At 25.2% G+C, this 14758-nt stretch overlaps 4 protein-coding genes across 4 annotated transcripts; all 4 read right to left on the bottom strand. All coding sequences in view use genetic code 12, as the record gives it.

Moving 5' to 3' along the window:
* Window positions 1-1174: 1174 nt before the first annotated feature.
* Window positions 1175-2620, bottom strand: IPT1 (inositolphosphotransferase; the record flags this gene model as incomplete). Its single annotated transcript, XM_051765411.1, has 1 exon — window positions 1175-2620. One exon carries the CDS (start codon window positions 2618-2620, stop codon window positions 1175-1177), a length of 1446 nt encoding a protein of 481 aa, XP_051618728.1.
* Window positions 2621-5757: 3137 nt separating this feature from the next.
* DPP1 (Dpp1p) lies at window positions 5758-6666 on the bottom strand (the record flags this gene model as incomplete). The annotated part of the gene is made up of 1 exon (XM_051765410.1): window positions 5758-6666. One exon carries the CDS (start codon window positions 6664-6666, stop codon window positions 5758-5760), a length of 909 nt encoding a protein of 302 aa, XP_051618727.1.
* Window positions 6667-7268: 602 nt separating this feature from the next.
* PHO84 (phosphate transporter) lies at window positions 7269-8954 on the bottom strand (the record flags this gene model as incomplete). Its single annotated transcript, XM_051765409.1, has 1 exon — window positions 7269-8954. The coding sequence occupies one exon, from the start codon at window positions 8952-8954 to the stop codon at window positions 7269-7271; it is 1686 nt and encodes a 561-aa protein (XP_051618726.1).
* Window positions 8955-13029: 4075 nt separating this feature from the next.
* On the bottom strand, window positions 13030-14184 carry SAM2 (methionine adenosyltransferase; the record flags this gene model as incomplete). Its single annotated transcript, XM_051765408.1, has 1 exon — window positions 13030-14184. One exon carries the CDS (start codon window positions 14182-14184, stop codon window positions 13030-13032), a length of 1155 nt encoding a protein of 384 aa, XP_051618725.1.
* Window positions 14185-14758: the final 574 nt, after the last annotated feature.

Genomic DNA, 14758 nt, shown 5'->3' with positions numbered 1-14758 from the left:
GCGCAAACATAAGATAAGTGAATAAGTTTTGACGAATAAAAAAAAATTTAATTATACAATATAGATTCATCTCGAGGTTACTTCGATGTTTGTGTATTCTACATTCATATTCTTTTTGCTCTTTTCGATTTAAAGCACAAAAAAAGGTTGAGAAAAATTTTTCATTTTCAAAAGTAAGGTACATTGAATATTTAAAAGTATTTTAGTGTTGACTAAATGTTCAGATGAAATTGTGAAAGTTTTGTTTTCTCTAGTATAATAACAACAGTTATTGAATACAGTTTATCGAGTAATGTATTAATATCAGTAATCATATAGTCGATATTAATACATTTCTATTACATTTTTTTATTCATCTGTATATGTCAAAAATGAAAGTGGGGGAGCGGCTAAATTAAAAAGATCTGATTAAAAATTAAAGTTTTGATCGAAAAGGGTTCTTAACTATTATGAAATTTATGAGATAGTCTAATCAAATTCAAAACAAGGCTGTACCATAATTACCACTTTGTTTAAATTCAATAATAATAAATTTTTTGTTTCAAGTTGATAGTTCAAAAAAGGGGTATAGACCAAAACGCGTATCAAATGCCCTATTATTTAACATTCAATATACATTTTATTATATTTATTGGTGTTTTAAAAATTATATAATATGTTACACTTCACACGACCTGGCGAATAAAAATTACGAAAAAAGAATTTTGGCACAGCCTCAAGTTTTAAAATTTCTTTTTTTTAAAATTTCTTTTTAAGTTTATTTTGTCGCGTAATATTTAATACGGTAGGGAAGAATTTTTCGAATCTAAAGACGAAAAAGGACTAGATTAAATGTCCCAAGCTGTGCCAAAGGTAATTGACAGTTCTTTTAATGTGTCTATTATATATAACTAGCATTTCTTGAGTAATGATATGTAGTGCTTAAATGCAAATCAATGTAAAAAAGCTTTGAAATTTAAGGTTGCAGAATACTAAATTGGTTGCAAAGAAGTTTTACTCGCTGCTTCTCTAACACTACTACATTCAATTACTTAGAAATTCTACCAAAGAGTAATTTTAATATGACATTAGCATTAAATTTTATGAACATTACATACATTATGTAGTTTCTTACATTATGAATAAAAAATTGAAAAGTTTCTATCAGTTTAGCATAACTCAAAAAATCAAAAAATTAACATAGTGGATCGAAAAACCATTGTAAACTTGTATTCCTAAAAACTCTCATACCCATTGTACTACCACCATTTTCAAATTTATAAGTTAATCTCAGTTTTATATAATTTTTATTATACTTCACCAAAAAGAATTTATAAATTATTGAAAACCAAATAGTTGCATAAATTAACCCAACAAATAAATCTAATCTCCAATGATGATCTAAATATATAGTTGCCCACCACTGTAAAATGACAAATGATAATGCAAGAATTTTTAATACAATATATTTTGAATAAAATGATATGAAATAAAAAGTCATAACTGCCATTGCTGAATGTAATGAAGGTACAGCCCCAAATACAATAGGTGAAGCATGAAATCCTTTTGAATTTAAATGAGTTCCCAAAGCAATATCAACTCTAATTAATCCTGCTGCATAACCTGGCATATCATAATCTGCTGGTGAATCAAGTCCATATAAATGAATAAACCATGGTGGAGCACATGGAAATAATAAATGAGTTAAAACTCCACAAATATTTTGTAAACCCATTGCAATTCCATAACTTTTTAATATACCTGGTGCATGAAATACATAAAGATAAACTGCTGTAATTATAGGAACTGTTATATGACCTAATACATAAGATGTCCAAGCTAATATATCTTTCCATGTTTTTATAGGATCTTTTAACCAATAATCAAAATTTAATATGAACCATGAACTTACTAGTAAAAATGATGGTGCCATAAGCCAGGATTTTGATGGTGATGTTATATTGTACTTTAATATTTTTTTATTTACTTCAGTTGCCATATTATTAACTTTGTTTATGTTTAAAGTTTTGAAGAATGTTAAATCTTGAAAATATGGACTATCTTGGAAATTTTTAATTGATGATAATTCTATATTTTTTAAATAATCTTGAATTTTTTCTTCTTGTTGTTCTCCATTATATTCTTCTTCATCGGAGTATTGTTGATCTAATGAATCTAGTTCTATATCAAATGATGATGCAGATGATGAAGATGATGATGATAAATTATATTGTTCTTCTTCATTAGATTCTCTTTTTAAATTATTATTCGTGATTGGTTTATATTCAATATTTTGGTCAAATACTTGTAATTTTGTATCCTTCAATTTGAAAACTCCAAAATATAATAAAATGGTTGTAGGAATTAATAATATTATAGTCAATATACTACCAATTATTGTATGAAACATATATTGATCAACATAATAAGGTAATGATACATGAATATTTGGTCTTATTTCGTGAGGAATTAATCCAGCATTCTTAAAAATTAATAACCATATGAATATAGGACTAAAATTTATTGAAAAATTTAGAACTAACTTGAGTATCGATCTTTGATTTAAACCTGAATAAAATATTCTTTTGAAAAATTGATATATAAATAAAAAAGGTTTCAAAATATTTTGTAGTATATCCATGATTGAATGATATGAATATATATTATGCTATTATATAAAAAATCCGATGCAAATGCTTATACTTATATATTGTTAATTATAATTTAATAAAAGAAATTGTGTTGCAAAAATTGATAATCTAATTTTAAAATGGAGATTTAATGATCGTGTGAGTAAAAATAATGAATTAATGAAAAGATTGTTTACGTAGTGAAGTGAAGGGGACAATCAAATTTTTATTTTTTTGATTTATTATTGATTATGTTGATGATTATATATAGGTTCAATTCAAAATGAAATTTCAATCACTGTTGTAAATGAAATATTATATAAATCTTTGAAATATTATAATTGTTTGTTTGTATTCATATAATATATAAAAAATAATAATATTTAAACTTTATTTCAGGTAAATAAATAACTTGGCATTAACAGGGAAGTTTATATTGAATTTCGAATAAAATTTTATATCTTCTTTAAATCAAATCAAAATAGTGAAATGAAAATATAATGATGTAAATTTGAATAAAAAAATGATGATATTAATGTTGAAAGAAAATGATTTAAAGTATAAATATATATAAAAAAATTTTTTGACAATAAAGAAAAATTTATATATAAAAATTAGAAGGGTAAATAAATAAATAATAATAATAATAACACAATAATAAAAATAAATAAAATAAATCAAAGGAAAAGTAAAATTAATTTTCTAATTCGTAAATGTTTTATTTACTAATTATTAATAGTAATATTCATTTTATAAGAATTGATACCTTAGTATCAACAAGGTATATAAGATTGGTTAACGAATCAAATTAAACAAAATTCTTTTAATGGCTATAAATGTCAAGTTTTCTTATCTAATTGATCTTATAAGATAAGCCCTTATTTTTTAAGTGATTAAGTTTAAACTAATTAATTTACTTTGCCTACGGTTAGTGGAAAATTAGAATAAATTTGATTTAATTAAAAAAAGAACCCTTCCAGAATATAAATTTCATTTACACATTAAACTTTTAACTCCATATAATTTAAAATCCATTTTTGCCGTTAAAAAATGAAATAGAAAATAAAAAGAAATTGTAATTGTAATTGTATACTATTGAATAAATTTAAGGTATATCAACAACTTTATCACTATGAAGTTTTATAACTCTAATCATCAGAAAGCTATGATCATGCAGTTTTTTAAATCTTATTCAAAGGCTTTTCTCCAATATTGAACGAAATGAAATAGTAAAAAGGTCACACTACTACTAAAGTTTTTTCTACTTTTTGATTTTATTTTATGTATGACGTATTAAAAATCTTATAATAGTGGGAATAAAGAATTCTCGAGGAATTTCCCAGATTTTAATTGAGCTCCAATTCATTCCAAAAAATAACTCGACTTATGGTTAATCTAAGGTAAAAGAATAATAATAATAGATTTGTATAAAAATCTTTTGATTTTATTCAATTTGAATTTGTGGATTGTAATTAAATAATTTTTATGGAGAATTTATAAGTCTCCGATCATTACACAAAAAAAAATAATTTTGTTACTCGTCAAAATTAATCTAAAGATCGATTGAGATACTATGCGTATCTTACTCAATAGTTTATACTGACGTTTTTAACAAAAAGTAGAGAGATTAACTATTAGTACATAAATAAAAATCAATCAAGTAAACTTCAAGTAAATGTAAGAGCTACTAGTTTATATAATTGTATAACAATTATTTAGTATCTTAATTTCTTATATTTGTGTTATCAATCGATCTTTACACATCGACCATGAGAGATCAATATCCGTACAATTTGTATTTTTCTTCTTAGAACAATTCCGTTTAGCATAAATCCTCGTCAAACTTATTTTGTCCTCCGAATAAATCATAGTTGCATCGTTTTGTGGGAACATTGTTACGATAATGTATATCTTCAATGGTAAACTAAGCTGCAGAATTTATATAAAGTTCTATACTATTATTAATTATATTCGAAAAATCTCAAGGTTCTTGAATAAAACGGATAATTTGTATAACGCAATACTGCTTCTCCCGAGGAAAACACTAACTTATATTAACCGTTAAGTTTCTCTCTATAATTGCAAATTCATGAACTTAGTTATTAGGAATGGACTTAAGAGAACCCTAAAATTTTCGGAGTTTAGTCCTACATTAAATATTTAATATTCACTAATATCCAACATCTCATCTAACTAGCTCTTAATATATTGGAATAGAGATGATTATTTTAGAATTGTTCTCGTAAGATTGTTTAATTCTTGTGTAAAATTTATTAGAAATACTGTTTCGTCCGGCTATACAAACAATTAGTACTAGATCATGTACAAGTCTCAATGAGTCTTAATTCGATTGCTCCATAGAATTTCTTCATATCTTTTAAAAAGGAGTTGATTTGTAAGATTTGTATACTACCTCTATTCACAATTTGAATCGTCCCATTACAAAAAGTTTCATTAAATTACTAAGCCTGATGTTGAATGTTAAAAGAGTGCAGTGTAAATTGCTCATTCTAATTGTTACATTATATGGTTCATCAAATAATCTAAATTTTCCTGCAATCATCTAGCTCTTTGTTCAGATCGGTTGCAGTGGATGTTTCCGATTTCTGAGGGAGACATGAATCAGAACCCTTTTCTAATCTGGACTTTATCGCAATTAATTTGTAAAATAGATAAAATTTAAAGTTTTTTAAAGGGGAGAGGTTACTAATTTGCAATTGCAATAAATGTATTTACTTTAGTATATATAATTTATTCAAATGAAAGTAATACAATATTAAACGCTCTTTGAGCAAGTTAAGATAAATACGATTGAGAGTTAATGAGTTTAGTATTTAATCTTATAAATTCTATTGGTTTCACATATTAAAACTTTTAAATTTTTAAAGTGTAAAAGATATTCATATGCAAGCAACTAACCAATATATTGGGGTTTCGTTTGACCACGTTCCCTATGATTTTAGTTAATTTAATTGTTCATTATGTTGATTATCATAGTTGATTCCAATATAAAGGTCTGCATAAATTGTTTTAAGCCTATGCGCTTCAGGTAATCGTATTTTTATACTTTTAAATATATTTGTTAACTTGTGAGATAAGAAAATTAAACCCCATATTAAATTAATCTATTAATTCTAATCTACTTACATTATACATATCCAAATGCCTCATTATTATTATTGATGTTATTACCACTAATAATTATATTCTGATTATTTTTTTGAATATCATTATAGTAATTACCATTCAAACCAAAGTATTTTTTATAAATCACATAGCCAAAGATTAAACCTAACAAACCACCAAATAAAATATCAAAAAAATGATGTCTATAATCTTGAGTTCTACTTAATGCAATATAACTTGCTAAAATTAACGGTAAAAAACAAATGATTCTATAAACTAATTGCTCGTTCTTTGTCTTTCTGTCATTATTATTATTAATGTTATTGAGGTTCAAATTTGTGAACAAATCAATCAACCATAGTGATAAAAACCCCAACCCTGCAAAACTCATAGATGAGTGTCCAGAGGGAGTTGATTTCATTCCATCTAATAAATAAATCTCACCTAAAGGAGAAGTACATACATCAACAACATCAACCATAGTATTTATTGGTGTCCCGGGTTTTGGACCACATCTTGCTATAAAATCTGGCCTAGGGTTACCTATCCACACTTTTAGAATATCAGTTAATATGGAAACTAAAAACACACTCAAAAATAACCCAAGTAATGAAATTTGTAAAAAATGGAAATATTCAAATGTGACATTTGATGTAGTTGACTTAAATTTATTTTGAGCTTTAAGTAATGTAGATACAGCGATTATTATTATAGCAGGTATAATAGTTGAATACAAATATAGTTGATTATCTGTTACTCTTTCAACAGTAGCGAAAGGATGTAGTAGTTTTGGATCATTAATAAAAAATTGTCTATTAAAAGGTTTCAAGAATTCAAATACTTGGAAAAATAATATTGTTGATATTACCAATAGTATCCAGTCTGGGATATATGATTTAAATTTTGATGATGTAAAGTATACTTTCAGCATTTATTTGACAATTTAATGCTTGTAACTGTAAATTTAGTTGGTGATTTCAAATTTAGACTTTTATTTTTCAATTTCTAACACAGTAGAATTTGGTTTTTTCTGTGCGATAAACCAAATTTAGTAGGATTAATTAAGTAGAAGATATTAGTAGTTGAATTAACAATCAACAGTGAGCAACTCGAGCAAAAATGATTGAAAAAGGTATAGCGATATGATTGACTAACAATTATTTACATAGTCTCATGATATACTGCAACTATAGACAACTCTTTTAAACATTTTAGGTGTGACATCACGACCTGAAACACTTAATAGTAGTAGAAAAATAATCTTTAAAATACTACAATAAGAAATAAATGGTAGTTATATGAAAACCCTAATATTTTGTTGACAACTTCAACGAAAGTATCTATCTAATTAAAAAAACTATGAAAAATTAACAAATTTGCAAAAAAATGTATAAAATAATGGAACTAAATAAAAAATATTAAATAATTAAGGAATGTTAGCCAAAAGAAGAAAAAAATTATTCAAAATATTTATGAAAATTTTTTAAATCTTTAATTTTTATATGAATGAATGATGATATGACATTAAGCAATCTATTGTTTAACATCTGAATCATATGATTCTTCTTGAGTAGCATATCTATCTCTAACTAATTTGGTAGTATCAACTTCATCATGATGTTTTTCACAAATATGTTCTAAAGTTTGTCTTTTAGTTTCTGGAACTAATAAAGTAGTGAAAATACCAATCAACATGAATAAAGCGAAAATTTCTAAAACGTGAGGTAAGAAACAACCTTGATTTTTTGGATCTGAACCACAATTATGATTAATTAAAGTACCAATACAAGTTTGAGCAATAATGGCACCAACTTTACCTGAAGCAGCTGATAAACCATGAGCAGTTGATCTATATCTAGTTGGGAAAACTTCACCTGGAATAATGAATGTAGTTGTGTTTGGTCCGAAATTTTGGAAAAATTGAGCAATAACGAATAAACCAAAAACACCTTTTTCATGAATTTTGTGATAACCGAAACCCATGATACATAAGATAATAGTTAATAAGATGAAACCACCTAATTGAATAGTTTTTCTACCTAAAGTATCAATAGTAGCAACTGAAACCCAATAACCTGGTAATGAACCTGCACAAACTAAAATTAAATTACCAGCACATGAATCATATAATTTTTTGTAAATATTTTCTTTACTTGCGTAACCAATAACTTGTAAAATAGTAGTGGTATTAAGACCTAAACCATAAAAGGCAACATCTAACATGAACCATGAACCAGCAGTACCAAGTAAGATTTTACCATATCTCCATTGACCGAAATGTCTCCAGAAATCAACAAATGAAGCTTTTGGAGGGTTAATTAATCCAGCTTTTTCATCGATAACAGCTTCAGCATCAGCGACTTTTTGAACATCACCATGTTCATCAATATCTAATGAATATCTTGGTGATTCGGCAATAGTTAATCTATAGTACAAAGCAATACAACCTGGGACACAACCGAAACCAATAATGATTCTCCACATTTGATCAGCTGCTTTAACACATTTTCTAGAAGCATGACAAGCTGGACCATCTTTTATATCGATTAAATCATTTTTGTAACCGGCAACACAAATCATGGCAACAATACCAGCAAAAATTTGACCAATACCTTGATTTGAGAAAACAGCTGCCATAATAGCACCTCTCCATTTAGTAGTTGAGAATTCTGATGAAATAATTGAAGATAATGGATAATCACCACCAATACCAATACCCATAATAATACGTAAAGTAGAAAATAAAGCAACGAAATTTATAGCTGGTGATGATCCAATAAAACATTGAGCAATAGTAGCACAAATCATAACAATTAATTCTAAACCATAAATTTTTTTACGACCAACTTTATCAGCCATAACACCAAAACCGACTTGACCAATAACAGTACCAACTGAAGTTGCAACTTTAATTAAAGTGGTAGTTGAATTTGGCATAGCACCTTTTGACCAATAAACATATTGTAACATATTAACTGATAAATTAATAGCGAAAATATCATAAGAATCGGTCATAAAACCAACACCTGCAATCATAATCATTTTAACTTGAGTCCATCCAAATCCCGATTTATCAATATCTTCTAAAGCTAATCTTCTTCTTTCTAATGGATCTTCAATATGAGCATATTTTCCAATATAATCTTTGAAAGCGGTTTTACCACCAGTTTGTTTAACTTCGGTAGCAATTTGATGTTCAATTTCTGGATTAGTTGACATTGCTCTTTAATTTAATTTTCTTAAAGTAGTAAGGTATTAATTAATATAAGATTGAATGAAATTAAACAATGAAGTGAAAAATAAAAGAAGAATATAAAAGAGAAGACTGTAAAATTAATTTACATAAAGATTTCCATCTTAATTTATATAAATTCTTAAATTAGTTGATGAAGATTTAATGTATATATTATTAAGAATATAAAAAATTAGTAGATATATTGTTATATTTTTTTTTATTTAATTGTAATATAATATTAATATTAATATTAGGCGTTTATCAAGCTATATTAAAAAAATAAAATAAAANAAAAAAAAAAAAAAAAAAAAAAAAAAAAAAAAAAAAAAATTATAGTTTTTTAATTTAATCTACTGTGCATATTATTTTGTGTCAAATTTTAATTCTATATAAGAACATTAAAAATATAAATTTTTAATACTAAAAGTTAAAATTTCAAATAGATAAAAAGTTTGTATCATAGAATGAAATGAAAAATTTTTTAAATTGAGCTAAATTTTAAACTGAAATTGAATATCTCACCTCAGAAATGTTTAGATTAGAAAGTTCAAAGGGATTTGTTAATTAAGGTTCATAAGGTTGTAGGATTATTACTAAGTTCAATTGAAGATAAATATCAAAGCTCACGTTTTCGTTAGATAAATTTAATGTTTAAAACGCCTGTATTGATCACAAGTTCAATTGACAAATACTAGTATAAGTAATTAAATTGCATCTTACTCAAAACCAAAAAATTTTTAATGTATAATGTACTAAATATGCATATCAATTTTTTAATTCTCAATCTCTGTTTTTTTCACTTAAATTCACTTTTCATACATAAATCATCATCGTGGGTTAAAACTTTCTTTTTTTTATTTTAAAGCTTATAATAAATATAACAAGAAGAGGTATTGAAATCTTCTTTCAAATCAACTATTGTTCTTTAAAGATTATATTATTATGACGGGCCATTAAATAGATTGGCATTAAGCCTAATTTCAAAACAAATCAATTGTTTTAATTTTAATTTGTTAAACATAATTGTTTTGAGCTCGCACTTTTCCATTTATTTAGTTTTTTTCACCCTTGGTATCTTATTTTTATACATTTTTGTCAATTTAAGAGTTTATGGAATTAAGAAAAAAAAATTATCAAAAAGAAATGAATAACTCATTAGTATTAATTCAAAAAAGTATCAGATTTCAATACAAAATAGGAAGAAGTTATCTGTTTTGCCCACATGTTAGTAATCGGGAGTGTATGGAATCATAATTATTTACTCAAATTCCATTTCATTTTCACTTTTTCAGTAAAAGATCTTTTGGTTGACAACTCAAATATACTTTTTAAAATTTTTGAAAAATTCTTAACCAATTATTTTAGTTTCAAACAATAATTTTCAACTCAAAAATTACTAAACTTTAATTCTCTTAAGGTGGAGCTTATATAAAATTTGATTCCACCTTTTCGTTATTTATTTTGTTAACTATCACCAATTAAATAAATATCTATTTTACCATTAAAGAAGATAAATGGGAAATAGATATATCACCGAACCGTTTAAGTTAAAAAACATTAAAAAATTTCTTATCCTGTCAAACTATTAATAAAAGATCTTTGCATAAAAAGCTTGTTTTGTTAAGTTTAAAAGGAGATCAATTGAGAAAAATCTCTTGTCAGGGACGGATGTAGCATTGTATTTTGTATATCTCCTAAAAAAAAGTCTTGTCAACGATTTCGTTTAAATGAATTTTTACCAAGAATATTAAACTTACGAGATTAATCTGTCAAATGCAAAAGAACAAATATGAATGAACATTAAAAATACAGGGTACAAGAATAATTAGAAGTTTGTTGGTAAATAATATGTCTGGATATTTGATGTATTATATTTCTGAAATTTTGCAACCACTTCAAGTTGTAGCTACCATTTCAATTTTGATTATTTCAAAGTAATAAAACAGACGTCCGATCGAAAATACAATTGTCAATTAAATGGCAACTCAATTGACCTTTTATTTCTTTTCTTTTTGACTAGTTCTAAAAGGTTAAATAGTAAACTAGATTCAATACAATCCTACGGCAAAACTTTTTTTCACTGAAGATCGATTTTGGTTTGTTTCCTCTATTAAAATTAAAATATCTGCAGAAAGAAAAAAAAGAAAAAATAAAAAATAAATTTGCACTAGCCTTTTGAAAAACGTGGGCCTGATAAACAATAAACAAAATTATGCATTATTTATTAAAAAGTATTATTTTATATTTTATGCATAAATTTAAACGATTTTTATTTTTTAATTAAAAAATAAAATAAAAATAAAAACTTAAAATTTGAACATCTTATTATACTATAACAAAGTTTAAAGCTTAATTTATAATATATCTGCTAAGTTATTTTTTACTGGTATGAAATTCAAGGGGGGTTAAATTATTTCATTTATACGAAAGTTTGTATATATTAATATATTAAATATAACGAGCAATTGAAAAGAGAGATTATTAAAAATAAATTGTCTATAAAGTTCCCACACGATGCTAATTCTAATCTAAAACTTTTTTTAATCAAGAAAAGCTTTTCAAATTGATATTCATTAATTGAATTGTTCGTGTCAATTGATGACATATATCAGAAATTACGTATTTCATCATACGCCTGGTTGATCATAAACGATACTATTTATTTTACAAAATTTTAGTAATAAATTTTATTATTTTTTCCAAAGGGATTAAAATTTCAATTTTTAGTTGTGTTTTAAAATTTTGATTCTTAGTCCAAATAAATTATTTATAATTAAAAAATGAAACCCACGTTTATGGTAATCACACTACAATTTTTAATTTTGTGTTTTTTTTATGATGAAAAAATTAAACGAAAAAAAAAAAAAAAAAATNAAATGAAACCCACGTTTATGGTAATCACACTACAATTTTTAATTTTGTGTTTTTTTTATGATGAAAAAATTAAACGAAAAAAAAAAAAAAAACAATTAATAAATCTTGCATATAGTAAATCTTTAATTATTTATAAAACATATAATAAAAAATGGTTGCAAAATTTTGGTACGGTAAAACAAGGTTTTTAATATATTAATTACTATTTTTATACCAATTAAAATAAAAAGGCTAACGAACAATATTTTTTATTGATTACTTTGTGTATTAAAAGTAAAACAAATATATTTTTTAATATATTTGACATAAAAAAATTTTCAGTTCTACAATAGTTATTGTCTCGTAAATTATTATTATAAGATCTAGTTTTTGGAAAAAGCTGTCAGTTTTCTTAATTGTTTTAAAACGTTAACGAAAAGATTTTCAACTGATTCTTAGTTGATGGGGTTACTTGAGACTACTAGTTGTACGAGATCTAATCCTCATAAGAGGAAACTCTATTCTTGTGATTAGTCTGCGTAATTGAGAATTATAATTATTGTAGTCATAATTTGCAATTGACAAAATACTGAATTACATACTAGGTTGATCATTATTTACTTTTTTTTTTAATTGAGAATTTAGGTTTTATGCAAAATTTAAAAAAGGATAGGACCGTTTTATTTCAAAATGACGGGTTTTTTTCTTTTTACACATCCATTTTTTCAATACTATAAAAACATAAAAAGTATCAACAATTTAATCGTCTAGCTATGTCTCGTGCATCGATAGCTACTTAACTATTGTCGAGTAACGAGAATGTATGGCTATGAAGAAAAAATATAGCATCATAATAACTACATTTAAATCTATTTTCTATATTTTTTTTTTTGTACATTTTTATTAATGCTATGTAATTTTCCCAATCCGTTGAGGACCCTAATCTATAAATAAATTTTAAATATATAAAAAAACTAAATTAAAGAAATAAAATGAAAAAATTTGTTGAAATTTTTTACGTAAAGTTCATGAATGTTTTTTTGTTGTAAATGTATGGTTGGTTTAAATTAAAATGGTGTTTAATTAACTTTAAATGTTTAGGTTTCTAATTTGATTTTTGTTAAGTCTAATATTAGAATGTTTAGTCTAATTTATGAGGAATAATTAATCTAGTAGAAAACTTTCTCACTTGTAAAATTAATAAATTTAAAATTTTAATTTTTTTGGTTGTTCCCATGGATTTTCTTGATTAGTGAAATGACCATAAGAAGCAGTTTTGAAATAAATTGGTCTAGCTAAATCTAATTCTTTGACAATGACACCTGGTCTTAAATCAAAATTGTTTTTAATAATTTCAACTAATTCATCTGATGAATACTTTGAGGTACCATAAGTATCAACATAAATTGATAATGGTTCAGCAACACCAATAGCATATGAAAATTGAACTAATGCTCTTCTTGCTAATCCTGCATTAACTAAAGATTTTGCAACCCATCTAGCAGCATAAGCAGCTGATCTATCAACTTTTGAGAAATCTTTACCTGAGAATGCACCACCTCCATGAGCTCCCCAACCACCATAAGTATCAACAATAATTTTTCTACCAGTTAAACCAGCATCACCTTGTGGTCCACCAATAACGAATCTACCTGATGGTTGGATGTGATAAACAGTTTTATCATCTAATAAACGTTCTGGAATAACTTTTTTAACAATATGATCAATGATTTCACTTCTTAATTTTTCAGTTGAAATATCATCTGAATGTTGAGTTGAAATAACAACAGTATCAACTCTTTTTGGAATAACTGCACCACCATCTTTTTCATATTCAACAGTAACTTGTGTTTTAGTATCTGGTCTTAACCATGGTAAAGCTCCGGATCTTCTTGCACTAGCTAATGCAGCATTTAATTTATGAGCTAATAAAATAGTTAATGGTAATTTTTCATCAGTTTCATCAGTAGCATAACCAAACATAATACCTTGATCACCTGCACCTAATTCTTCTAAAGCTTTTTCATAATGTAAACCTTGAGCAATATCTGGTGATTGTTGTTCAATTGCAACTAATACGTTACAAGTACTAAAATCAAAACCTTTTTCTGAATGATCATAACCAATATGTTTAATAGTATCTCTAATAATTTTTTGATAATCTAATTGAGCTTTTGTTGTAATTTCACCAAAAACCATAATCATACCAGTTTTAGCAGCAGTTTCACAAGCAACTTTGGATAATGGATCAACAGCTAAACAAGCATCTAAAATAGCATCTGATACTTGATCACAAATTTTATCTGGATGACCTTCACCAACTGATTCTGAAGTGAATAAAAAAGTTTCTTTACCTGACATTGTTGTAATAGTAGTTGTAATTAGTACTAATTGAACTTATAGTAAATTAATAAAAATTGAAATCTATTTAAAAAAAAAAGTAGAATTGAATTCAATTAAATAAATTATATGAAAAAAAAAATAAAAATAAAGGTTTATTAAAAGAAACGTTGTCTTTAAAATTTTAAATTTTTATAAAAAGTGTTTATAAAAAAATGTTGAAAAATTTTGATACAAAATTTAGAAAAAAAAAAAAAAAAAAATTNACAATTATTATATTTGGGGAAAATTGGTCCAGAATAGTGAGAATGGACCCGTAAAAACAAGAAAATCGAAGCGGTTATTTAGACAATCAATTATAAGTATTCATTAATTCAACTCTTCGTCTAAACTAGTTCTGATTGTTGAATTGAATGAATAATATAGTATAAATTTAAAGGTATCGTGATTCTCATGTGATTTTACATTTAGCTACCAGATGATAAGTCAAAATTTTAAATTGTTGGTCTTAATTATATTAAATTTATAATTAATAATTATTATTATAGTTTACTTAATACAATAAAATAAAGTTAGTTTTTACAAATGATAGAAT

Source organism: Candida jiufengensis, assembly GCF_024610255.1.
Source record: "Candida jiufengensis strain CBS 10846 chromosome Unknown scaffold1, whole genome shotgun sequence".
NCBI classification, from domain to species: Eukaryota; Fungi; Ascomycota; class Pichiomycetes; order Serinales; family Debaryomycetaceae; genus Lodderomyces; species Lodderomyces jiufengensis.
Note: the sequence above shows the minus strand (reverse complement) of the source record. Positions and strands in the feature narration are given on the sequence as shown.